Consider the following 27,302-nt stretch of genomic DNA (forward strand, 5'->3'; position numbering starts at 1 on the left):
AGGTGGACGGACTCCAACTCCCAGCAAGCAGTCTGTCTCGGGGATTCTGGGAGTTGCAGTCCGCCCGACGGGGGGGGGGAAGACTCTACTGCTTTCGAGCAGGGCTCTCCAAACTGGGCAACGTTAAGACTTGGGGACTTCAGCTCCCAGAAGTCCAAAGCTGGCTGGGGGATTCTGGGAGTTGAAGTCCCCAAGTCTTAAATGTTGCCAAGTTTGGAGAGCCCGGTTCAGCAAAAGCAGAAAGGGCCTCTCTGCTTCCCCTCTTGCTCTTGGGTGAAGCAGCAAATGGTGTGTTTTATGAGCCTCTTTTTAACTAATTCTCTTGAGTTTTGTTAATACGTGTTTATGTGTCTTTCTTTACTCTGGTTCCTACCAAAGAGTGTTTTTTAGATTGTTTTCAAGCATAGAGAAAAGGCCATTTGGTATTTTTTTTCCCTTTATACTTTTTATCCTAAGGAGACTTCGGCAACAGTAATCTGCCTCTATTTTCTATTTCTCCTCCACATTTATAGGTTTTATAGGAGAACCATTCTGGCTTAAAATGTTGACCCTATGGGCTTTTTAAAGTTTTCATTCTCAAAATAGTATTTGCTGCTGATACCTGGCATCCTTTGAAAAGTTACTATTCAGCCCTCCTGTATAGTTGGAGATTGTGGTTTAGGTTCTGGTCCTTCCTGTTGCACCATGTTCAGAATGAAGGTGTTATGGGACAATTGTTCAGCATTTTGGTCACTGAGCTATGGTGTCCCAGGGAGTTCCATCATACAACGTCTAGTTGTATGATGTTAGTAGGGACCACTGGAGTATCTGTCATCAATATAGCCCAACAGGAGCTCAAGCAATCTGTACTTCTGGAAGATTGCTTATCTATGTCAATCTTTGGGTGAGTGGGTGAGAGAAAACCATTTGAAATTAAGGCCAGATGGAAATGCTATTGGAAAAATAATAAAAAAAAAGATGGGTGAAGCTGCAGTTTATCTTAAGGAACAAGTTTTCAGTTTGGGAGAACTCTTGATGCTTAACTAGGTTTGTACTTAGCAATTAGGTAAGCATAGGGAAAGGGTCAATATTCTAATATTTGAGCAGCTTCTACAAAGACGAGAGGGTCAAACTATTTTCCAAAACACTAGAAGGCAAGACAAGAAACAGTGGATAAAAACTAATCAAGGAGAGAACCAACCTAGAAGTAAGGAATGTGCCTAAAAATTAGTGTCTTAAACTGAGTTGCTTATATAGTAATTGCTCCCTAAGTGAGTCCCACATGTTCAGAGGACTTTTATTTTTGTAAATGTATCTCTAAACAGATGGTTGTTTAGCTTCTGCTATAAAATATCTCAATGGGAAGCTATCACTTTGCAATGCAATCAGTGCTGCTAAATCAACATTTGCAAAAAAAAGTACAACTTTGAAGAATAATAGCTGCCCAGGATCGATGGAATGGATTCATTGCTCCCAGGGAGAGATATGACTGAATTGGGAATAAGCCTCTTGAGTATACTGGAACTTATTATCAGGAAAGTATGTTCCAGATTGTAATTCAAGGATTGTGGTTATACTGCATCCCGTAAGAGACAACAGTAGAGTTGTCAGAATGTCCTAATAAAACACTATGGTTAACCGTGGTGCTCTGTTATTACTAGTGGCCAATGTGCATACAGATGGTCCTCATCTTACAACCATTTGTTTAGTGACCGAAGTTACATTGCGCTGAAAAAGGTGACTTGAAACCGGTTTGCCCAGCATTGCAGCATTCCCATGATCAAGTGATCAAAATTTGGCTTCTTTGCAACTGGCATGTATTTATCACTGTTGCAGTGTCCAGAATCACGTGATCAACATTTGTAACCTTCCCAGCTGGTTTCTGACAAGCAAAGCCAATGGGGAAAGCCAGATTTGCTTAACAACCACTTGACTCACTTAACAACTCAAAATACTTATGTGCCCTCCATGTTTTTTGAGGTTTCATGTCGGGTAATTGTGTAGTTCTGATTCTTGGAAGAACATTTTTTTAATATATGGAGCATCATGTAGATTTTTCCTTCAACTGCTTAAGCCAGGGGTCTTCAAACTTGGCCCTTTGATGACTTGTGGACCAACTCCCAGAATTCCTGAGCCAGGCACACGTGCCTGGCTGAGGAATTCTGGGAGTTGAGTCCACAAGTCATCAAAGGGCCAGGTTTGAAGACCCCTGGATTAAGAGGAGAAATACTTTCAAGGCCTTGTGAAAAAAATTCCCTGGAGCCAAGCTCTCTAAAAGGCCCACCAAAGAGGTGATAGCAAAGCAGCCTTTCCAGGAAAGTTGATCTCCGGTGGTCTGTGTGTCAGACCAGGTGGGCCACTGGAGGGATGGCTATCCAATCTCTTCTTAAAAACCTCCACCGATGGAGCACCCACAACTTCCAAGGCAAACCCTTACGTGATATTCTTATGGCCTTCCTGATAGATTGCTGAAAACCTCTCTGAGAATCTGGCCTGCCACTGGGGCTTCAGTGGCCTGTCCTGACTCAGTCCTGTAACTCGGCAACAGATACATCCTAAACATGGGCAGCTGACTTCTGACTGACTCATCTGAACTTTATTGGGTTTGACAGTGAGCAAGGTTGGCTTGTAGAGGACGGGAAAGCACGTGGAGCTACAACTCAGAATGGGCTGAGGCTAGCAAAGCGTACTAACAAAAGAGTACTTTTGTTTAGATAGGTTAAAAAATAAAGGGAATCAAAGCAGCAGGCCAGTTGCTCCCCAAAGGAGGCAAAATACTGACAGGTACCCAAAAGCAGATGTCCTCTTTATACTTCCCGTGTATTTGTTTTATCAGGAAATAGCCCTTTAAATGAATTTAAGTTCCCCCAAACCTAGTGAATTGCATCCTAGCATTCTTGGGGAACCAGATGGTGATTGGTTGAAGCCTTGTGTGTTGTCTTTGAGATAACTCAGACAGTTAAGGAAATGCCTGATGAGCGGAGACCTTTTTGTCTTCAGAAAGAAGGAAAGACCCAGCAGAGTAGAGACAGGGGCACCTGAGAAGCCTGAAACATGGGGGATGATGTAATGGACCTATTTTTACCCTGCTTACACAAAATAGAGATGTGTGGCAAGGTGTTAATTAGGCGGATGGTAGCCTCATCAGTTCCAGCCTTGCATAAGGATGGTATTACGCTCTGGCTCTGCAGTCCGTTGGAAAAGGCCAGGGAAGGCGGTTGTGAGATTGCCCACAAACCGTCAACAGTGGCACTAAAAGCAGGGAGGGCTGCCTTCCAGATCCAGGCAAGCCTGAACGGTGCAGGACAGAGGGTGGAGGATGCCAGGACCAAGGAGTAGTTTGGGGAGTCCAGGGTGGCACAGCCAGGTCTTCCTCCCTGGTGCGTTTGTTCTCCAACCATGTGGAATTGTCTCAGTGGGAAGATGACTCAACGGCGGTGTTTCTTCCTGCCATGAAAGAAAATCCAGTTGTACAACGGTCTCTTATGTTCTTCTGCCAGATTGAAAAACATTTCCTTTTCTTCTGTAGACATCATTATATTTTGGCCATAAAATTCCTGCTCTATGAGCTGTAGAAATAAGGTCATTTTGCTTCACAAAACATATGCCTTTTTAGAAGAAGAAAAAAAACACCAGAGCAGACCCTTCACTGGTTGCTGCTACCAGCCACTACCTGCTGGAAGACAGGCCGAGGTGGCTGGATGGCCGGAAGGCTGTGGCTCCACGCATGGCCTGGGGGTGGTCAGAGGGCCCCCCCAACACAGGGATGGGCTCCGGAGTGGGTTTGGGAAAGGGCCGTCCTTTCGGATTTGGCCTGATTGCCAGTCCTGGACCAGTGGAGCCCCTGGAATTGCAGATAAGACCCAGGCTGGGCTTTCCACTTAGGACCCCAGTTGAGCCTGACATTTTCTGTTGCTAAAGCGAAACATTTGTTAAGTGAGTTTTGCCCCGTTTTGCAACCTTTCTTGTCACGGTCGTTAAGTGAATTCATGTAACGGTTGCTAGGTGTATCCGGCCTCTCCGTTAACTTTGCTTGTCAGCTGGCCGCCAAAGGGGTCACGTGACCCCTCTGGGACGCTGCGACTGTTGTAAATATGAATTCAGTTGGCAGGCCTTGGGATCTTAATCAGGTGACCCTGGGGGTGCTGCTGCGATGGTCCCAGGTGTGAAAAACGGACATTGGTCACTTTTTTCACTGGTGTAACTAAGCAAACAGTTGTAAGTGGAGGACTACCTGCATATGAGTTCTTTTAGCTTAAATGATTTTGATTTTATTTATTTCATCATATTTATATAGGGTTGAATGAACTAATTCATTGTGACCTTCAAATGTTATACCAGAGCCTAATTAGTCGATCCAATAATTTATGGCTAGTTCAACAAACCAAGATTAAAGCAAAGGTGGTTAGTCTGTCATGTAGAACCAGCTGAGTAAATAAAGCTGCAGCCTTATTTCCCTGGTGGCTCCTGCCGGGCCTACATCAGACGAAGAGACGGACCCCAGGCAGGCCTCCTAAAGCAGCGTTTCTCAACCTAGACAATTTTAAGGCATGTAAACTTCAACTCCCAGAATTCCACAGCCAGCATTCTGGGAGTTGAAGTCCACATGCCTTAAGATTGTCCAGGTTGAGAAACACTGTCCTAAAGCCACTTCTAGTACAAGAGCTGTAGTAACAGCATCTTGCTTGTCTGACTTGCTACCTTTTCTCCCTCGTCAAGAGTTTTTGCACAAACGTTTTGTTTATCTCGATTGTTTATCTGGATATTGAATCTTCTGTACTTCAAGACCCTTTCCTTGATTCACTATATGCCACCTGCAGTTGGCCCCACGCTGATTCTTGTGTCCTTGCTTGCCTTTCTCTCTCGTGGGGATGGGTCAGAGGGAGGAAAAAATTCAGAAACCGTGTCTTTGTGTTACTCGGTCTCAGCGCTGTGCGTAGAGATCCCTGGACTCACCTTGGCTGCTAAAGCTTTGGCCCTGGAGCAGATGTGGCCCCAAAGTCGGTGACAGTTGAAATGGGTCAGTTCTTCTCGTGGAACTTGTTGAACTGGCTAGAGATCTCAATGCCCTGACTGTCTCTTACAAAATTATTAGATTAGTAGACCCAGGGACGTAGTGTACTTAGACTTCAGTACAGCATTTGATAATATTGACAGTCTTGATCATGGATTCCCTATCAGTAAAATGGAGCAATATGGAATGAGTAGTCTCACTACCAGGTGGACTTGGAGTTGGTTGAACAATATATCTAACATCAGTTCCTTAATGGATTTATGTCTGCAGGGAGGGAGGAATGTAGTTTTGTGTGTGTGTGTGTGTGTGTGTGTGTGTGTGTGTGTGTTTCCTCCAGATTCTGCCTTAGGCTGAGAGCTCTTCATAGGGACAGACGATGGACGATGGACGGAAGGGATGGAGGCTCATCAGATTAGCAAATGAAGCCAAGGTGGTGGAGAAGGAAATATTTGCTAGCAACTCAAGGCAGACCTTAATAAGCTTCAGGATTAGGCTCTAACCAACAGCATGCTGATATTTTTACAATAGTTTTATTCAAGTTTACACATACAGAGATTGAAAAGATCATAAAACCAGGCGCCGCTCACTTCACATGCGGCGCCTGGTTGCCTGAACCTGCCTCCTGCCCGTAGTTGCAGCTTACTGAGCTGAAAAGGTTGCCCTATAAGGGAGTCCTCGAGTTACAACCGTTCATTTAGCGACCATTCAAAGTTACAGTGGCACCCAAAAAAAGTTTCACACTTATAGCCGTTGCAGCATCCCCACGGTCATGTGATTGAAATTCAGGCGCTTGACAACTGACTCACATTTATGACGGTTGCAGTGTCCCGGGGGGGGGTCACGTGATCCCATTTTTTGACCTTTCTATCCTGGGGAAAGCAGGATTCGCTTAACAGCATGTGACTAACCCATCAACTGCCATGATTCACTTAACAACCGGGGAAAGACAAGTTGTAGTATGAGACAAAACTCAGCTGTCTCACTTAATGACAGAAACGCTGAGCTCAGTTGTGGTCGTAAGTCGAGGACTACCGATGTGTATCTAAGCTTTTCTGTTTCACGGCTCCCCTCCCCCCCGGCCCTGCTCCGGCCAGCCGACGGACTCATTCCTTTCTCTGTCGTTCCAGAGTGGGAACAGCTTCCATGTTTTCGACCAAGGCCAGTTTGCCAAGGAGGTCCTCCCCAAATATTTCAAACACAACAACATGGCCAGCTTTGTGCGGCAGCTGAACATGTGTGAGTATGCTCACCGCCCGGGGAAGGTCTTCCAGGGACCCCTGAGATGCCTCTTTCAGGGCTGCTTGTGGCGTGCCCAGAGGAGACGGCACTCTGCCCTGGTAGCCTGCGCTGCCCTGGGGAGGCTTCTTGGGGTTTTCTTCGAGTTTAGTCAAGGCCCGGACCATGGTGCACAGCAGTGGCATCTTTTGATGTGGGGTGCATCAGGGAAGAGAAAGTTGCTCTTCCTGCTCTTCACAAAATGCCCTTGAAGCATGAAATGGGAAATAAACATTTAAGGGGCTTATTGTTTAAAGCAGGGGTCTTCAAATGTGGCCCTTTGATGACTTGTGGACTTCAGCTCCCAGAATTCCTCAGCCAGCGTTGCTGGCTGAGGAATTCTGGGAGTTGAAGTCCACAAGTCATCAAAGGGCCACGTTTGAAGACCCCTGCTTTAAAGAGGCCTGGTGGCCCAGTGGTCAGATGGCAGCATTGCAGGCTGACTCTGCCCACTGCCAGCAGTTCAATCCCGACCAGCACAAGGTTGATTCAGCCTTCCGTCCTGCCAAGGCCGGTAAAATGAGGAGCCAGACTGTTGGGGGGCAATATATGCTGACTTTGTGAACCGCTTAGGGCTGTAAAGCACGGTGGAGCGGGATATGAGTCTAAGGGCTGTTGCTATGGCTATCGTTTCAGTTTGGGGGTACGTTTTTTAAAAAATCCCTACCCTCAGTTTCTCCTTAGCAGGACCGAGCATCATTTTGTGGCAATGGACCCCAAAGGTCCTGGGTTCCTAACATAATATTTACTATTTTTTTTCTAGTTAAGATTAAGAATAGCGAGAATTTGGGACATCCGTGGGCTTCCATCCATAGGCCTCCCTGCCAGACAACGCCTGCAGCCTAGAAGCAGTAATCAGATTGCCTGTAACAATTGCAGCTCTCTAACCGCTCTCCCATTCTTTAGGGAAGGAGAAAGCCTGCCTATTTTTAGAATGCAACCCCCCCCCCCAAATTTGCTGCTTGCTTGGCACGCAGCTTTTGTAATGGCATCTGCCTTGGAGCCTCTTCTGAAAGGGACGGCAGAGAAGCCCCGTCCCTAAAAATAGCCGTCCCAGGCGGGTGAGTCCCGTTGAATTGAGCCCTGATGACTAGCATTTTGTTCTCTGGTGCTGTGTGTGTGTTCACAAACAGCGACGTTGGCTTTTGCCGGGCAGCGTGCCCTTGGCAGAAGAAAGGGCTGAAAGCCTGTGCTGGTGGCCCTGCAGACGCTCCCCTCCTCCCTGAAGGGCAGGGGTCCTCTTCATCTCACCTTTTTGGAGGGGAAGGGCCTTTCTGGAGCTGAACTGATCCCAAAGATGAAGGCTACAGCTAAGAGCTATTATCCCAAAGGTGCTTTTTCCCACAGGCAACCAGTCTTTTTTTTTTCTTTGAAAACATTTCACTTCTCCTCCCAGAAGCTTCTTCGGTTCTTAGCTGAGAAGTGAAATGTTTTCAAGGGGGGGAAAAACCCAACAAAGTTCTGCTGCCTTTTGGAAAAAAGCACCTTTGGGACAGCCGTGACCCGGATGATGGAGAATCTCCACAGACTAGGAGCACCAGGAAGCAGCAACGACAAATGGATCGCCTGTAGGTCCTGCTTCAAATCGGGCCCACCTGATGCTTCCGGGAGGCTGTTCTGGTTGAGGAGTCCTGCTCCGGTCTGCAACCCTTTTCATGCTTCTCCGAAAGGCCCCCTTTCTATCTACGGGCGGAAAGCGTGTCCTTTTCGTTACTTGACATTTGGAAGGTTGGCTCATAAAAACCACAGCGTATTAAATATGTGCGCGTCTTGGAAGCAGAAGCATCCCACGATGGTGCACATCAGGGCTTTCCAGCCTTGGCAGCTTTACGACTTGTGGACTTCGGCCCTTAGAATTCTGGGAGTTGAAGTCCACAAGTTGTACAGTTTGCCAAGGTTGGAGACGCCTGCGATACGTGACCGGTGGGTCAGCTTCTCCAGTCTCCTCTGGTCTGGCTGCCAACAAGCTTTGCCTCTTTATGTTTCAGACGGTTTCCGAAAGGTGATCCACATCGAGCAGGGCGGGCTGGTCAAGCCCGAGAAGGATGACACTGAATTCCAGCACCCCTACTTCCTCCGTGGCCAGGAACATCTCCTGGAGAACATCAAGAGGAAAGTCACCAACGTAAGTCGGCCGTGACAGCTGCTGGCTGAGGTTCCAAGGAGACTTCCCTCTCTGGGAGGGGGGGAAACCTCTCTTGCCCGGTGCTTGAAAGGCCGAAGGGGGCTTCCAATCTGTCTTTCTTTCTGGGATGCTGATGAAAAGGGGACTTGCTCCACTGTCTGCTTCATTGATGCTGAGGAGGCAGATGGCCAGAGAAGGATGCTGAGGCCTTAAGGATCTGCTCCTGTCCTGGTTCTTCTGCTGGCAGAGAGCTGCTGGCCAAGGATGGCAGTGGATTGAATCTACTCTCTGGGGCTGCTAAAGACATTCCTAGGATGTGCCCCCAATTCCTTTTTTTGAGTTTAGAATTGCTCTTCTAAGGACACTTTCTCAGAAGTACTCATTGAAAGAAGAGGAGGATGCAAATAATTAGGCTGCCTTTTGTCCTAATTAAGAAGACGAAGAGCTACGCAGAGCTCTTACCGACTCCCTCCAGCACACAGACGCCCTGTGCTAAGACACTTGCATTTCTGAGATTTAGCCCTATTATACATAAGCTTTATTCCAAGGGTGCTTTTTTCCCCAAAAAGCAACTCAAATTTCTTTACCAAGAAAGTCCAGTTGCCATTTAAAAAATAATAATTAAAAAAAAACAACCCCGTGGGACAACTATTACCAGGATCAGGGGTCTCTAAACTTGGCGACTTTGAGACTTTAACTCAGCATGGCTGAGCTGGGGAATCCTGGGAACTGAAGCCGCGAGCCTTAAAGTTGCCAGGTTAGGAAGGAAGGAAGGAAGGAAATGAGAAGGAAAGAAGTCATGGTGGTACACAGGAGATCAATCTTGATGAGGTTCAGGGTTGAGGTCCTTCTGAGGTCAGTAAAATGAGGACCCAGATTGTTGTGGTCAGTATGCAGACTCTAAACTGCTTAGAGAGAGCATCCTGTGACGCGGTGTGTATATGTCTGACTGCCCTTATTGCTAAACACTGTTGCACAGCCAGATGGGGAAGCCAGATTCACTTAACCACCATGATTCTAACTTAACAACTGCAGTGATTTGTTTAACAACTGTGGCAAGACAGGTCGTAAACTGGGGCAAAACTCACTTGCAAGTGTCTCGTTTAGCAACAGAAAGTTGGGGCTCAGTTACGGTTGTAAGCCGAGGACTCCCTGTAGTACTTTTGAACTCTGTCCTGGTTCCCGACTTCTTGCACCTGAGGTGCCCGCCGGCTCTTCTCCTCCTCCGCAAGGGGTGGGCCCCACTGAGCGATGCTTCCCTCCGTCCCTCCTTCCAGGTGTCCAGCATAAAGAACGAGGACATCAAGGTTCGCCAGGACAGCATGACCCAGTTGCTGACCGATGTCCAGCTGATGAAGGGCAAGCAAGAGAGCATGGACTCCAAGCTGATCGCCATGAAGCAGTACGTAGGTGCCTGGGGAGGGGAGGGGAGGGAAGGTTTTTTTGGGGGGGGGAGGCACACGCTCTGGATCTGGGAAGTCTCCCTTCCTCTGTGTTCTAGTGCCCCCTCCTGGCCAGCAGGGCCTCCAGCATCCAAGGAGCTGAAATAACTCTTGAAAAACTCTTTTGGCCGTATCCTGGTCTCCTGGCTTTCTGTTGTTTTGTTTTTCTCTCTGACCGAGTCTCGTAATGCTCTTCTTGGCGTCCTTGTTTCCCTGACACAAGGTGACGTTTGAGGGGAAATCAGGTGCAGGAATCTATATGTTCCTAAAACTTGCATTCTTGTAACTTTTAACTGGAACAAAAACGGGATGAATGAATGGGATGTACTAATTGTGGCGAGGCTGGAAGCAAACAGGCCAACGGCTCCTGCGCTGCTGTTTCTCCTGCCCAAAAGTGTGAGAGTCACGGCCTGTTCTTGTGTACTGGAAGGAACAAGAATTAAACTTTTATTGTAAATAGGGCTTGTGTAAACTCACTCACCTCTAACTCTGCAGCTGGCCCTGATTCATAAATTTATACACACAGCCACTGCCCTCCCTCTCCTCCCTCTCCCCACCCCAATATAGAATTATTGAATTTATTCTCATTAAACCTGCTATAAAACCTTACCAGCAGCATGCTGTGTACGTGTACACACACACACACACATACAGAGAGAGAGAGAGAGAGAGAGAGAGAGAGAGAGAGAGAGAGAGAGAGAGAGAGATATGTCCATAGGCAGCACAGCTTTATCATGCTACCTGAATTCAGAACCCGGATTCAGAATTCAATTTTACACTTGCATTGAACAACCATGCAGATCTACAATCAGATGAACATGACCCATGAATAACAATGAATAATAATAACCACACAGTTCAGTGGGAATGAATGCCCCCCCCACACTTTCCTGAGAGGAATGCGGTCTCCCCTGCTTCCCTTCAGAGAGGCAGACTCTTTTTGAAGTCCAGCACTTTTAAAATCATAAGTGAACCCCCTCCCCAACTCTGCATCCTCAGTTGCCTTGCAAAAGTCCCAGGGACGGTTTCCGCCCTCCTCTTCTTGGCTGCTGCTGCACATCCTCCTTCCTGTCCCCAGTCCAAATCAGCTACTCGGATGGGATCTTCCAGGCACAGGTCGTCTCCCCAGCAGTCACAGCTGGGTGCCCCTCGCTCCCGGGCCTGGGTCCTCTTCCCAGCTGCCTTGGTCTCCTTCAGAGGTGGAGCACTGAACTCCCCCCCCCACCAACTCCATGCCTTTTCTACCTTTTCCAGGCCCACATTTTTTTTTCTCCTCCTCACCCTTCCAGGAGTGGCCTCCCTCCCTCCCCTTGGATGGAGCCCGGTTCTGATTTCCTTGCAATATTTACCATGTCTGCTAACAATTCTCTTGCCTCGGCTGTGATCTCATTATCTTATAACCTCCAGGTTTGCCTCTCCATCTTGGTGAATGACCAGTCCTTGGCACCCACCCCCTGGCACCCACCTTATTTCTTTGCCTCTCGTGGCAGATCCACACCGGTTTTCCTCATTTCCTCAACCAGGAAGGAAGTAAAGTAATGCTTTAAGTTCTTGGAGGGTTTTTTTTTTCCTTCATGGTAGTCTTCATTAATAATAATAAAGTTGGAAGAAATCTTGGAGGTCATCTAGTCCAACCCCCTGCTCAGGAAGGAAACCCCACACCATTTCGGACAAATGGCTGTCCAGTCTCTTCTTTAAAACTTCCAATGTTGGAGCATTCACCGCTTCTGGAGGCAGGTTGTTCCACGGGTTAATTGTTCTGTCAGGAAGTTTCTCCTTAGTTTTAGGTTGCTTCTCTCTTTGATTAGTTTTTCCATCTGTTGCTTCTTGTCCTGCCTTCAAGCGCTTTGGAGGATAGCTTCTCCCTCTTCTTTGGGGCAGCCCCTGAGATATTGGAACACTGCTATCCTGTCCCCCCTCATCCTTCTCTTTGTTAAACTAGACATGCCCAATTCCATCAACCTTTCCTTACATGCTAGGTCTGTTCCACCATAACAAAATAAGCATTTAATGCACTTTGCCCTCAACCACAATTCTGCTTCCCGTTTGAACGTGAACGGATTCATTCTCTCTCAGAAAGTTTCTGCCCTTTGCCATCAATTCCCCAAGTGACAGCCTTCCTGAGACGTGTCCTCATAGACCAGGGGTCTTCCAACCTGGCCCTTGGATGACTTGTGGACTTCAATTCCCAGAATTCCTCAGCCAGGCACGTGTGCCTGGCTGAGGAATTCTGGGAGTTGAAGTCCACAAATCATCCAAGGGCCAAGTTGGAAGACCCCTGCCGTAGACCTTAGAAGTCAAGCTCAACTAAAGGGAGTCTCACTTCTGTTCCAGAAAGAGGAGCCTTGAATGACTCCGCTGGTCTGGAAGGTCTTGGAGAGGGAGGAGCCATTTCCCAAACACTTCCTCCCACCAAGAGAGCCATCTGGACCAGCAGACTTCCCCCCTTTCTCCACTCTCCCTTCCCTGAGCCTCCCCCTCTAGGCCCAGGAGTTGCCTTCTGGGCTCGCCCTGCCCAGCTGGTCCTGAGGAAGCCCCGGAGGGAGCTTCTGCTTCTCCTCTTTGGAGAGTGGCTGGGACCACTGGCTAAGACTTACCCAGGCTCGTGTTATTTATTTTGTGTGCTGGTGCTCAGAAAGATGTATAGATCATACTGATGAATGGCCAGCTCTCCGACAGCTTGGTCCATCGTGAGGGATGATGGGGGTAGCCGTGGAGGGATGCAACACCCATCCTCCTCTTGTGGAAAAATAAAGCCTTAAAAAATAAAGGGCTTTTACGAAATTCCATGGGTGAAAGAGAGATCTTTATTTTTGCGCAAAAAGGTTCAGAAGTGATTTAACAATCAACAAATTTCTGAACAAGGGGGAGGGTCTAAACTAAAGCTTTGTAGGTTTCTTTTTCTCAGGAACAAAGGAAGCATAGATGGAATCTTACATTGTATATGGAATCTACTTTGTGTAACATTCAGATAGTTTCTCACACGTTAGGTCCATTTCTCATGGGAATAACAATGAAGGCAGTTTTTACTTTTATACAATGTTTCTAAATATGCATTAGGTCATTCACGTACTGTTAATACAGCTTTTGGCTAACACAGCTTTCTTTCAGAGATTATGCAGACACATGATTTTTGCTTTTAGTGATTTTTTCATTATTATTATTATGATTATTATACTTTATTCTTCTTCTATGTTATTCTATTTCTTTCCCACTTTACTCCTGGTTTAGCAGGCAAAGGGCAGTTCCATCCACATTAAGGGTCTCCAAACTTGGCAACTTTGCGGCTTGTGGACTTCAACTCCCAGAATTCCTCAGCCAGGCACGAGTTGAAGTCCACAAGTCATCAAAGAGCCAGGTTGGAAGACCCCTGGTCTATGAGGACACGAGTCGTAAAGTTGCCAGGTTTCCGATCTAGAACATGGTGGCTGAATCACCCTCCTGTGTTCGCTCCCTCTTGTCCGGAGAGGATCTTGTTTGCTCGTCCTCTTTCATGTCGCCCTCGGCCCCAGATCTAAGGCCTGTGGAGGACAGTGTGGGCCTCCGAGGAGGAAGCTCCAGCCTTGTGACATCGCCAGGGCTTCATACGTGGAGCAGCTCCTCCCAGGGGAGCCCTGGGGACTAGGCAGGTTCCTGCAAGGTTGGTCTGTCGCCTTCTGGGCCGCCTCTGACTCCCGCCTGGAAGCTGCTGGCAAGTCCCCCCGTGCAGCCGTTCGGTCACCAGGAAGGTGGTTCATCTTCTCCCAGGGAGGGCTTCCACGGGGGAGGTGGTTTCTGAGGATGACCGCCGCTGAGTTCCTTGAGCCACCATTCCTTCCTGTGGCCACCTTTAAGAATCCTGCCAGTTTGGGGTTTAGCCAACTCCTTTGCTGAGTTGCTTGAGGTTACCTTAGTGCAGTGTTTCTCCACCTTGACCATTGGAAGGCATGTGGACTTCAACTCCCAGAATTCCACAGCCAGCGTTGCTGGCTGTGGAATTCTGGGAGTTGAAGTCCACATGCCTTCCAATGGTCAAGGTGGAGAAACACTGCCTTAGCGGAAAGGTGGCCCTGTGCCCAGCCTCTGGTTTCCCCTAGACCAGTGGTTCTCAACCTTTTTAATGCCGCGACCCCCCCAACCGGTTGTAAGTCGAGGACTACTCAACCGGTCGTAAGTCAAGGACTACTCAACTGGTGCAGCGCCGTTTGCAGACTGGGACTTTTGGCGGGCTCAGCAGGGCAGAGACAGCCTGGACAATTCCTGTTGGCTTTGGAAAGCCAATAGAATTAGACTCTATTCAAGAGAGTCTCTTCTATTGGCTTTCAAAAGCCGATAGAATAAAAGGGAGGAGCACAGCCAAGGAAAAGGGGGAAAAAATGGCGGACTGCATTGTTTGGCGACCCCCGTGAAATGGTCGTTCGACCCCAAATGGGGTCCCGACCCACAGGTTGAGAACCACTGCCCTAGTTAAAAAAAAGCTGGGAGCCAGATTCTCCAAGTCTGGCTTTTCAGGTGCTCAGGGCCCTGAGGGTTCAGAGAGGTCATAAATTTCCCCCAGCCTCCTTCCCCCTTGCCAGTGTTTGGAAAGCAGAAGAAAAACGGGGCGAAGTGCCCAGTCATTTGAGCCATGTGAGGGAGGCGATCCAGTCTCTCTTACAGCGCCCACCTGGGCTGCCTCTCTGCTGGTAAAAGGAAACCAAAATCAGCCACAGTTTCCTCTTTAAAATCTCATTTTCCCTGGTGCTGGAATGCGAATCGGGGAGCATAAAAGCCCTGCATCTCCGTAGCCAGGTGATTGATCTACGTGGTGGGCGAGGCGCTTGTGCTCAGGAAGGCTCCCTCGGCCTTCATGCAGTTTCCTCTGCCAGTGACAGACAATTGTTCCTCGGAAGCGGGCCTTCATGCAGTTTCCTCTGCCAGTGACAGACAATTGTTCCTCGGAAGCGGCCCGTCTGAGCTTCTTGGTTCTGCTTGAAGTGTCGGGTATAAATTACAAGGTCCTTTAACAGGCGTGGAAGATGTAACGATGCTAAGAAAAAGACTCAGGCATGTCTTGAGCAGAAGTTTGAAGCTGCAGAACACAGCTTCACACAGCTTGACAAAACTCTGAGTTTATTGTTTCTTATATACTTTTTACATACATAGGCTTTACCATTAACTGCTGACATTTTACATTTAGAAGTTTATCCTTCAGTTGTTGACATAAAGTAACTGAAAAATGCATTCATATAAGCAATTATTTTCTAGTAACACATTACCTGTTGAGAGCAGGTAAAAACAAATACAGGTAAATTAGAAAAGGAGAAAGAACTGATAAAGACAAGAAGAGATAAAGACAGGAAGAGATAAGGGGGAACTTAAAGCATATTATTTATTTAGGTAGGTAAGGTATTAAGTCAAAAGGGGGTGATCTTTTGGCTGCTTCCTTGGGACAAAGGGTATCAAAAGGTTATGAGGTTTGTGGGGGGGAATGCATGGCAGTTTGCTACGCGTGCAAATTCCCCCACAGGAAGAGAGCCGAACGCTCCGGCCTGGGTGCCCTCAAGCACAAAGCTGCCTTGGCAGGTCCCACCAAGGTGCGTGGCTGGCACCTGGCTGCTGAAGCTGTGCCGCCTCAGGTGAATCCAGAACCGTTATGGCTGTGCTTGCTCTTGGTGGCCACTTCTCTCAGAGCCTCCCACGCTGGTCCTGGTACAGTCCTCAAATTATGACCAGTGACTTAGCAACCTGTTCGAAGTTACAACCAACCCAAAAAAGGGGATTTAACAACATGGATTCAGAGACCTGGCAGTTGGGCCGCCTCCTTAGTCCTGCAGTTGAATTTTAGGCTGTCACATTTTTTACGCTTGTTTGCAGCAACCGAAACACTTCAGGGTTTTGGAAAAACCACCCCATGGCGCGCCACTGCTTTGCTTAATGACTGCGGTGGTCGCTTAACAACCACAAATTCCGTTAACAAGTGTAATGATTTGCCTTACAGCTGCTGTAAAAATACCGTAAAATTGGGTGGGTCACATGACTGATGTGTGTGTCAAGGACTGCCTGGGTTGGAGGCGCAGCTCAGCTGGGCCATCATCCGATGCAAGGCACCTGCAGCAGGAGAAGCTGAAGATGATGATGATGATGATGATGATAATAAAAGTTGGAAGGGACCTTGGAGGTCATCTAGTCCAACCCCCTGCTCAGGCAGGAAACCCTATACCATTTCAGACAAATGGCTGTCCAGGCTCTTCTTAAAAACTTCCAGTGTTGGAGCATTCACCGCTTCTGGAGGCAGGTGGTTCCACTGGTTCATTGTTCTAACTGACGGAAGCAGGTTTGGCCCAGACTTGGGGCTGCCTCCATCCTGCCCAGCTTCCCTGCAGGGCTCTCAGGAGCTGCCAAGGGCTCTGCGCTCCCCGGTTGCTCAGCGTCCCTTGGAGCCTTTGCGGCCCTTTCCTCCCTTTGTCGCTTCCCCTCGCTGGCCTACTACTACTACTACTACTACTACTACTACTACTACTACTCCTACTCCTCTGGAGATGCTGACTTCTTCTGAGGCCATCAGTCCTGCATCATTCAGCTTCTTTGGTGCTTCCTCAACTAGCAAACCAAAGAGGGACAGCTGGAGGGTCATCCTACTGACTCTTTGGGAACTGGCCTGTGGCAGCCACTGGCCTACCGGAGATCAGACCGGGTGGCCCTTATTAGCTGCTGCACAGCTGAGCAATTGCTAGTTGTGTGCACGTGCACGCGCGCACACACACACACAGACACACACACACGGTTGCTCAGCCAGGTTTTCTTTAACTCTGATAAATAACTCCGGATCTCTAGGACCGGAGCTCCTGTGACGCCTTTCTGGTGATGGTGTGGGGAGGGCCTGGTTGCCTTTCCCTGCCCGAGCAAATTGGGCCTGGCAGGCGGCTCCCCCCCCCGTCTCCAGCCCGGGGGGGGGTTGGGGCCTGCTCACCCACCCAGCTGGGCGCGCTTATTCCTGCCGCCTGCCTCATTGTTCCAGAACAAAGACCAGAGCAGCATCGTTGCCCTTTTGCGGACGTCTCCAAATCTGGCCACTTTGAGGCTTGTGAACTTCATCTCCCAGAACTGCCCAGCCAGCGGCGTTGAAACCCACAAGTCTCAAAGTGGCCAAGTCTGGAGAGCTTTGCGATGTTGCATGGCTTTACGGCTGGTTCCCTTCTGCCCTTCCTGAAGTGGCTCTCGGTCCTTCTGGGGCAGCACAAGAAGCAGCCAGGCTGAAGCGGGAAAGAGATGAGGGATTTTGTTCGGTTGTTGACGAAATTACTCCACCAAAGCTCCAGGGTGGAAAGTCTGGCTGGAGGAAGAGAGGGAGAAAGACTTCAGCTGAAGCCGAGGGAGCAGCCAGCCGTCTTCAGCACACAATAGCCCTGGATCCTGAGCCGTCTTGACGGTGATTGAAGCTTTTTTCCCCAAAAACTCTACCAAGGAAGCAGGCAGTGGTGCCGTTGCTTCGTAGTCTCGATTTGCAAGTAGCTGATGGGTCCAGCTGATGTTGCCAAGTCCTCCCGGGCTCTCTCCTGTGCTGGACGGAGAAGGGCTGCCTTTCCCCATCCGGAGCGTTGTGAAAATTGGCGTTCTCCACTTAGAAACCTCTCCCTCTTGGCCTGGAAAGAGCTCCCGTTTCCTCGGGCCTCTCTTTCCCCTTCCTGCCTTCTCGTTTGTCTTGGATCCCCGATGGCCTCCTTAAAACGGAATCCGTCAGCCAGCAGGCGATTTCTTTCTGCGGTTTTAAATCCGATCGCTTCCTTTAAGGCTTCTGTTGGCTCTTTGGTCACAAAACGGGGCCTTCTGGGCCGAAGCTGGACCGGCTCGCTGGAGACGGGCCTGGCTCCCCCGGGCCGTGGGCGAGGAGACCAGGCTGGACACGGGGGGGAGGCCCTCGTTTCCTCAGCTGGGAGCAGCCATGGGGAGGGCAGCAGCGCCCTCAGCCCGTAAATGCAGTGTGCCTCAGGAGGAGAGGGCTGGGCTCCCATTAGGAAGAAGCCTCCTTCTCTTTCATTGGCTTGGGAACCTGGACCAGCAGACTTCTTCTATCTTTGCGGGGGGGGGGGGAGTAGAGTGCCCCCTTTCCCCTCCCATTTGAAGCAGTGTTGCTTAGAAGAACAGGACCTGCTCTGCAGAGCAGCCTCTAAGCCAGTGGTTCTCAACCTTTTTAATGCCGCGACCCCCAACCGGTCGTAAGTCAAGGACTACTCAACCGGTCGTAAGTCGAGGACTACTCAACTGGTGCAGCACCGTTTGCAGAATGGGACTTTTGGCAGGCTCAGCAGGGCAGGGCCAGCCTGGACAATTCCTATTGGCTTTGGAAAGCCAATAGAATTAAACTCTATTCAAGAGAGTCTATCCTATTGGCTTTCAAAAGCCAATAGAATAAAAGGGAATAGCACAGCTAAGGAAAAGGGGGGGGAAAATGGCGGACTGCGTTGTTTGGCGACCCCCGTGAAATGGTCGTTCGACCCCAAATGGGGTCCCGACCCGCAGGTTGAGAACCGCTGCTCTAAGCCCTTCCTGGGCTTCCGTACTTTGCCTCCACCCTGGGCCAAGGTCGGTGGGCAGAGGGTGGGGAGACGTCCCTGCGCTTTCTTGCCCAGGTCTGGAAAAGGGGAATGGCCTTCTGGCCTTGCACTGCCACGAGAGGATTCTCATTTGTGTGGGGGGGGGGTTGCCTTGCAAAAACGCATCTCCCTCCTCCACGCAGCCCCAGCTGAGTGTGGCCCACAGTTAACCTGAGTGCACCCAGGTGCCCAGGCCAGAAATAGGAGGTCTCTTGCGGCTTAAGGCCTCTCCCTTCACCCCTCTGCAATCGCCAGCAGAGAATGGGTGGAATCTGGCCCTCCTCCCCCCCTTTCCCATTGGACAGTCTTTAGATGGGGCTCACAAATTGAAAAGCTACCACAGCTGAATCGAGGTTGCAGAGACGGCCTCAGTTGCCAGTAAGTTCTGGGTGTGATTCACAGCTAGAGCCCAAAATATCTTGACTCCTGCGTGGAGCAGGACTGGTCTTATGGGGCCTTCGTCCAGGGTAGCAGGTCCCCACCTTGTGTGTGTGTGTGTGTGTGTGTGTGTGTGTTGGGCTGGTGGCCCCAGCCTGAGGATCAGCCTCCCTTGGGTCAGCTCTGCCGCCATGCCAGATCCATTCCAGAAAGTGGCCGAGTTCTTCACCAAAGGAAGGTTGTCTGCTGCCCTCTGACTTTAGCAGGGCTGTTTTATCCGTATTGATTGATACTTATGACCCGAGAATCTTTGGGTTTTTCTTTATTTATAAAAGTTATTTATTTATAAAAGTTATTTGCCGCCCATCTTGTATCCAACGACTCCGGGCAGTTCTGGTGATGGAGAGCTGTGAAAAGAAATTAAAATCACACCCGCCTTGTAGCCTGTTGGAGTCGGCTGCCTGTCCGGGGCCCCGAGTAAGCTGGCAGGTGGGCTAGTGCAGGTTGGATATCTACAGGTGGAGTCTTAGCTCAAAAGGAGCTTTGTGCAATGGAGAACCATGAGGAGCCTCCAGTGGCAAACTAGCATTTATTATCCTTCGGTGAGAGATGGGGGGAAATACCTGGAAATGCCTAGTAGAATTGCTTGTTAATCACGGGAGGACTTGGCTTGACGTTTTCTAGTGCCAAATAAAACGGGACTAGTACAAATATCAGTTTGCCTGTCCTGCTTGCACTTGAGGAGAAGGTGAAGTGTTGGTGTGTTTGTGTGTGAGAGATCCAGTGAAGCGTAGTTGTGACTTCTGGGTCTTTTTGCCACTTGTGGTCCTTGGCGGCAAAGAGCAGAAGAACGAGTCCCAGCTGAATCAGCCCAAAGCTTTGTTCTCAGGGGTGACAGCCCAGGCGAGGAGGAGGAGGTGGAGGTGGAAGCGTACAAAATGAGTTGCTTGCTGGCTGTCTTGCAAGATCATATCCTCCCTTCTGGGGTCTGCCCTGTGAAAGGAGGAAGGACCTGCCTGTCAGCCTCGAAATAGTCCAGACAAGGAGCACACCCAAATGAATTAGTTCTGTTAACAGAATCTTGCAAGTCTGAAAATACGTCTCTCCCACATCCTCTTTGCAGCCTAGGAAACTAGACGGCGTCCCTTCTGAGACTTCTTCCCATGCCCGGGTTCTTTCTTTGGGCTCAGCTGCCTCTTCTCCGGCCACTGCCCGGGCTGCAGCTCTTCCCGCTCTCTCCCAAGGTGACCCCCCCCCACATACCATCACACCAGGCATGTCAAACTCGCAACGTTGCATGATGTATTGTGACTTTTCCCCCATTGCTGGCAATGGGATGGGTGTGGTTTTGGCGTGATGCATCCGGCCTGTGGACTGGCAGTTTGACATGCCTGCCTTACAGCGTCTTCCTTGCAGGGGCAACAAAGTCTGGTTCTGTCCATTTGAAGATCACCTGGAAGCCATCATACCCTCTAGCCCAGTGATGGCGAACCTTTTAGAGACCGAATGCCCAAACTGCAACCCAAAACCCATTTATGCATCGTTGGGTGCTGGGTGGGTGTGGCCATTGGCTGGGCGTGGCCCATTGGCTGGGCGTGGCTGCGGTGGTAACAGCAGACGGGGTGGGACTAAAAAGTTCGATCAATTAATTCCAACTTTGCAAGATCTCTTTTTTTCCTGCAAGAAGTTGAAATTGACTGATTGATTGAACTTGGGGTTTTTTTGCACACGGCAGCGGAGGCCTAAAGCGAAAAGGTTTTATAAAATCCAGCTGAAGGCCGAGGACTGGGGCGACGGCGCGCGTGCCCACAGAGAGGGCTCTGAGTGCCGCCTCTGGCACCCGTGCCATAGATTTGCCATCACTGTTTTAGCCCTACCTTATTTTTAGAGCAGAGAAATGCCACCAGACTTGCATCAACCTGTTTGTGTAGGAGTGTAAGGACCTGTTGTCTGTCCCTCTGGGCTTGGTGGGATACTAAGGCCCCGTCAGTCTGGAGTCCTGGTGCATCTCTCTCCTTCCCCAGAGAGCAGCAGATAAAAGGACTCCTGTTATTCCTCTGTAGGGCAGTCCTGCCCGGCCACTGGCAGGGCGTTGCAATACTCAGCTGTGTGCTGGGTCCCTCTTCTGTTCCCATCAAGCAGAGGAGAGTCCAAAAAACATCTGCACAATTACCGCACCTGTCAGAGAGGTCACCTTACACAGCCCCACAGCTGTTTCTGAAGTGGGGAGTTCCTTGTTCTTGCCTTATTTTGCTCCGCTTTCCTTCATCTCCTCCTCTCGTTTCATCCCATGAGCTGGTTTTGGAGGGCAGCTTCCATCCTGCTGGAGGTCAGACCTAGTCTCAGTTCAGTTGATCAGTCTGGCTCCTGTTTGTGGGAGAGAAAAGGGATTCGTAGGAAAGGGTGATGCATCTATTTATTCTGAAAGAATTAGTGAAGCTTCTGAGTGTGAGAAATAGTATTTTTGGGAGTGTCTAAAATGAGGTTTGGGGCAAACAATTGGACATGGAAATAAAGAGCCAAGGGGCAAAGGGAATAAGTGCAGCCTGCTTGGGCTGCGGTTCGGCAGAATTCTGAGTGCAGGAGATAAGATAAGATAACCTTTATTGTCATTTTTATACTATGGGCACAATGGCACACATCAAAAATGAAATTTAGTTGATGGTAATGTTGCGAAGTACGGTAGTGGCGTTATTTGGGCACTGACCTATCTGGCAGGCTGGAGTTTGCTCTCACTCAGCTCCTGAAAAATGTGAGAAAGTGGATGTGTTGCATGTTGTGGGTTTAGGACAGGAGTAGGCAACCTGGGCTCTTTTATGACTGGTGGACTTCAACTCGCAGAATTCCTGAGCCAGCTATGCTGAGGGGAAAGGGAGAGGTTTTCAAGCTGAGCCATGCTGGCTCAGGAATTCTGGGAGTTGTGAAGTCCACCAGTCATAAAAGAACCAAGGTTGCCTACCCCTGGTCAAGGCCCCAATCCCAGCATATCCCTGTTCTATGGCCTTGAGGGGCTGGCTGGCCAAGCAGGCTTGGAGAAGGCTGCTGAAGGGACAGGGTCAAAGGCACAGGTGCATCCACCTGGCTGGGCCACTGCAGGCAGGTGTCACTCAGCCTGGCCTCTCTCAGCACAGCCCACCTTATTGTCCCCCCTCCCTCCCCTGCCAATCTGCCAGCAGCCTCCTGATTAAGCTGCTTGCTGGCTCCCTCTGCGCCTTTGATCAGCGGCCTCCACCATGGTCCCCCCCCCCCACCTGTCTCTCAGTGCTGTTTGATCTTTTCATTTGGGAGGGAGGAGGGTGGTTGTTTACCTGCATAACTTTCCAACAGAGCCCTTCCCGGGAGCTTCGCTAATGGCCAAGTTGGAGAAAGCTCCTTCTTAGATTCTCTTGTCAAGATAGAATTCTGAGTATCGCCCCCCCCCCCACAAAAAAGCCTCAATTTCACCATGCAGAAGTTTTTTGTTCTAGCCATTGCAGCATCTTGAGTGACTGGATGCGGGGTGCGCCATTTCTTTAGAAATAAATACAAACGTGAACTTATTGGATTGAGCCAGAACGAGTTACCTCCCCCTGGAAGGATGAGGAAGGGGGGGGGCTCTAAATTTTTGGTTGAGAGTCAGGCCAAATGTGAGGGCCGTGGCTGGTCTGAAACATTCTCTGTAGGGACAGTGGGAGCCGCTGAGAACACAGCATATATTTATTTATTAGCTTAATTTAGATTGCCACTCATCTCCAGTTCAAAACATTGGGTGCCTAGCAGCAGTTAAAAACCATATTAAACAAAACATATGCACACACAGACACAGACACACACACACACACACACATACACATACACACACCTGTATATAGATACACAAACGCATGCACATAAGCTCGGTCAGCCACCAGGATCAACAAAAGCCATCAAGAACACAGTGAACACAAGTTGAACGTGATCCTACCTGGGCATTCATCAACCAAAGAGCAACATTGGTGGGGCCAGCATAACACAACCCCAGCCACTGTCAAGTTTATTCCTTATCCTTTCCACCCTTCCGATCAGAATGTATAGGTTTGTAATTTGGATTTCGTCTTTTCGGTAGACAGTCCTCCTTCCCCCATTTTCTCACTTCCATTCCATTCCGGCTCACTTCATCACTTTGAATTTTGTTCAGTTTTGTTTTACCTTCTTCAGAACATGATATTCTTTAAAGCCATTCTGCATTTTCTCTGTTGTTTTAATGTTAACTTTTCATTCTTCTTTTTGTTCTATTTTTTCCTTTTTTCTCTCTATTCAAATTGCATATAGACTGAGGATGAAGTATATCGTGTAAGGGTTTTTTTTTGGGGGGGGGGTGTATCAGATTTCGCTGCCTGCCGCGCAGGATGCCAGGCGTGTAACCAGACCCCAGTTCAAGCTTTCTTGCGCAGGGAGCTCTGATCCAGAGGCCACCTTGCAAGTCAACACAAAGCTGCCCTGTGTGCCAGCAATTTAGGAGCGGAGGCGTCGTGCGAACCCAATTCAAGAAGAGTAGCAAAGGCTTCTGTTACGCTTTGGTTCTTGACGAGAGTGGAATCTGCCATTTTTACTTTACCCAAGATACGCCACTAGAGCTGTTCCTTCCTTCTGCGTGGCAAGCATTCAAAATATTTTATTTATTTGTTCCATTTCTGTAGCTGCCCAACTCAGCAAAATGGGCTCAGCTTACCATTCTAAAACTCTAAAACAATTTAAAAATATCAAAACAATAAATATAACAACAACCGTGATGATTAATCAACTAATAGTAAAGTCCGGTAACGGAGCCTTAACGCATCCCAAGTGCCGGGCACAAGTACATTTTATTGCAAACTGCTAAAGAGAGCTTTGGCTGTGTTTACTTATTTTTTAAAATGAAATAATAAAAAAGTAACAGGTCATATCTGTAGATACTAAAAAATGCACTGCAGCGTGGGGTGGGTCCTCCCATCACTAGAGGCTTTTAAGAGATTGGATAACCACTTGTCTGAAATAGTATAGGATTGGAGTAGAAGACCTCAGATGGCAGAGCAGGGGTGGACTAGAAGACCTCCAAGGTCCCTTCCAGCTCTGTCATTCTGAGATCCTGGAGGCAGAGACCGAACTGTTGTTGCCTTAAGTCTGCGTGAGCAGACAAAACGGATTGGAGGGGTGGGGGACCCACAATTCTTCCACCTCTCTCTCTGAAAGCAAAGCTTCCTATGGATAGCTAGCATTGTAGGTCATCCTCATTTAGTGACTCTTTGTAATTATGAGGGTGAAGGAAAAGTAATTTTGCAACCAGTCCTCATATTTACGACCTTTGCAGGTCTGTAAAGCAACCAAAAGCTGAAATAAGATCACAAACACAGCTGTGGTTTCACTTTACCTAATGACCAAGTTGCAGGTCGCAGTTGTCGCTAAACAAGGACTGTGCCAGCTCTGCCATTTTCGGCTTGGCGCCCGGCTAGCAGCCTGCCATCAATGGTTAGGGGGGAGGGAAGGAAGGGCAAATGGGCAATGAGCATGTATGGGGCAGAGATGGAAAATGGGGAGGGGGGGCTGCCATCTTGATGGAGATCAGAGATGCACGGAACCAGCCTGTGCCCAGTCTTCAAGGCCACGAAGCCTGGGAACGGGATGGGGATTGCACCAGACATCCCAGCGGTTCTCAAAACACTTCTACGGCTCTCCATTGGCTGAAGACGAACTGGATGGGGGGGGGACAGGATGGGGGGGGAGATTGTAGTCTTTGGAGTGGTAACTTTGGTTCTAGCCTGCCTTCACTGCAACCAACAGTCCTTAGTAAAAGAACCCGTCACTTCAACCAAATGGAGCCGAGGGTCTTTCTTTCCCAGGGACCTGAGCGGGGCAGCTCTGACAGACCACCGGTGTTCTCTCTTGCGGGGTGGGGGTTTTCTAGGAGAGCCCCAGACTCAGATTCGCTGGGGCCGCCGTGCCCTGGATGCCCAAGAAGGGCCTCTCTGGAGAGTCAAACGCTCCGGCTGATGGGAAGGAGGATCCAGGGGGTTGGGAGCAATGGGCACATAACGCTTGCATGGTGGGCTGCCCAGGGGAGGGCTGCCGAAGCCTTGTGGGGGGGGGGGATACAAGTCTAAAGGCCGCTGTTATTGCCACGGGCGCCAGCAACACCTTCCAGAAGGTGAAGCTCAGAGCTGCAGCTCACAAAAGCTTCTGCCTTTTAGTAAACTTTCTGTCCTCCTCCAAAGCCTGTTTTCAAGTAGGCTCATTCCAGAATGAGGAGCCTTTGCTCTCTCTCTCTCACCCCCCCCAAGACTAAAGCTTTGCCGGCTCCCTTCAGTTGGGCACCTGCAGGGCGTGTGCCAGCTTTCCCCCCCCCCCATCTCTGGCACCCCGGGGGCTGGCTTGGAACGGGTGCCCATCTGCAGGAGGCCGTTTGCAGCCTCCGTCTTCAGGGGCAGCTCACAAGGCCGACTCTCTTAACGGCCCGGTCGCTCCTCTCCTTGCAGCGAGAACGAGGCCCTGTGGCGAGAGGTGGCCAGTTTGCGTCAGAAGCACACGCAGCAGCAGAAGGTCGTCAGTAAGGTGAGTTTGCCCCCCCCAGCTCAAGATCAACCTCCCCCCCCCCCCGGAGGGCCCTGCTGTGAATCCACAGCCTACCCAAAGAGTGCAGTGTGGGAGATCGCGGAAGCAGCCTGGAGCAGATGAAGGCCAGATCCTCCATCCCTGAGTCTGGAGATCCAGGGGCGACGGCCTCAGCAGCCCCTCTGCCTTCTTTCCCTGGGCTGCCTCGGTCCTCCCAGCTCCGGCCCCCGGTGTGCAGCCTGCAGCAGCCTCACCAGCGTCCTCTTCCTCCTCTGCAGCTCATCCAGTTCCTGATTTCCTTGGTGCAGTCCAACCGTATCCTCGGGGTGAAGAGGAAGATGTAAGTGAGCCCCCAGGGGTGCACGATTGATGGGCAGCCGGGGTGAAGCGCTGGGTCTGACAGGGTGGCCCGGGGACCCTGGCTGCAGGGTGGCCTCACTGCCCCCTCGCTCTCTCTTGCAGCCCCCTGATGCTGAACGACGGTGGTTCACCCCACAGCATGCCCAAGTATGGCCGGCAGTACTCCTTGGAGCACCTCCACAGCCCGTCCCCCTACTCGGTGAGTGGGGAGGGGTATGGCTCGGGCTGGGCGGATGCCTTCCCTTGTTATCTCTTTCCCCCCCCCCCATGTCTTCCTTCAGGCGTCCCTGGGCAGACTGTCCAAGAGGGCATCTCTCCCCTAACTGTTCTTCCCTTCTGGGTCCCTCCCACACACAACCAGCCTGCCACGCGTCCTTCTCTGACCCTGTCCACCTTCCCCAAGGGGTTGCGCAGCTGATGATTCCCAGCCTTGCAGCTCGGCTGGAGCCCAGCTCGGCTCTGGCCATGTCCGGTTTCTGGGCGGCTGCAAAGATTGGGTCCTCCGGTGGGAGTTTTCTCACCTGGGGCTAATTGATGCTTCCTGGAGTTCCCCCCAGCAGGGTCTCCCACCCCAGGGCTAAGCAGGCCCGGCTCGGCTTGGCTGCCTTTGACAGACCACTGCAGCCCTTCGGACTCTGGCCGGCCCTCGGACCTGAATCCTCAGACAGGCCCCCCCCCCCGCAAGGCCTTAGGTCATGGGGGGGGGGGAATCCAAGCGTACCTTTCCCAGCAAACGAATGTTATTAAAAGGATCGCAGGTCCCGGCCTCAGTTTTCCTGAGCTGCAGCTCACAAAGGCTTCTGCCCTTTAATAAACTTTGTTCCTCGGGAAAGGCGTGTTCGGATCCTGCTGTTTTCTGCCCCCAGAGGTGCAGCTCCCTTCCCACGTTGTGCCAGCCCGGGAGTTGGGCTCCCTTCATCCAGGCCTGGCCTTAAGCCCGTGGTCTGAGCCCGGCCTTTCCGCCTCTCTTCCCCAGGGTCCCCCCTGGCCTCCCCGGCCAGTCCACCTTCCCTCTTCGACTGGGTTCTGCCCGCCTGCCCTCCTTCCGGCCTGCTCCGGCCTCTTCTCACGCTGAATCGCCAAGGGACTTCGGGGGGGGGCAGTTTCTCAGAGTTTCTGCTAGAGGGAGGAGTGGGGGCAAGGAAGGGGCCCCTGCTGAAAAGACCCCGGTGGGGAATGGGGCCCCGTGCTTCACTCGCCTCTTGGGGAGGGAGGGAGGGGCTGCCTCTTGGCCCTTGGCTGGTGGGGGAAAGACCCATCTTTCTCTCCCCCCCCCATTCTCATTGCAGGCATCCTCCCCAGCGTACGACGGCCCCAAACTCTACTCTCCAGACTCCGGCCCCATCATCTCCGACGTGACCGAACTGGCCCAGTCCAGCCCGTCCCCCTGCCCCAGCACCAGCAGCTTTGAGGAGGAGAGGTAGGCGGCTTCTCTGGGTGGGGAGGGCCAGGCTGCCCCCCCCCTTTCCTCAGAAGGTTCCTGGGGGGGGGGCTGTGTCGGAGTTTGCATCTGCACCCAGAGGGGGGAGCTGAGCAATTATCCCCCTCCACTTTCCAGCAAGAAAAGGAAAATTGGTTCAAAAGTTTGGCACGGCTTGATTGGCGGTTCCAGGTCGCTTTGTGGCTTT

The 27,302-nt window shown here is 50.4% G+C and overlaps 1 protein-coding gene across 3 annotated transcripts in view; it reads left to right on the plus strand.

Moving 5' to 3' along the window:
- Positions 1-27,302, plus strand: part of HSF1 (heat shock transcription factor 1) — a 35,450-nt gene that overhangs the window by 903 nt on the left and 7,245 nt on the right. For all 3 annotated transcript variants that reach the window (XM_039321312.1, XM_039321313.1, XM_039321311.1), the window contains exons 2-8: positions 6,121-6,229; positions 8,257-8,393; positions 9,671-9,795; positions 25,239-25,314; positions 25,593-25,654; positions 25,777-25,873; positions 26,964-27,094. In XM_039321312.1, coding sequence (XP_039177246.1) covers positions 6,121-6,229; positions 8,257-8,393; positions 9,671-9,795; positions 25,239-25,314; positions 25,593-25,654; positions 25,777-25,873; positions 26,964-27,094 — 737 coding nt within the window. The remainder of the gene's footprint in view (positions 1-6,120; positions 6,230-8,256; positions 8,394-9,670; positions 9,796-25,238; positions 25,315-25,592; positions 25,655-25,776; positions 25,874-26,963; positions 27,095-27,302) is intronic.

The sequence above is a fragment of the Crotalus tigris genome, unplaced genomic scaffold, assembly GCF_016545835.1.
Source record: "Crotalus tigris isolate CLP2741 ecotype Arizona unplaced genomic scaffold, ASM1654583v1 scf7180000023738.1706062, whole genome shotgun sequence".
In the NCBI taxonomy this organism is placed as follows: Eukaryota; Metazoa; Chordata; class Lepidosauria; order Squamata; family Viperidae; genus Crotalus; species Crotalus tigris.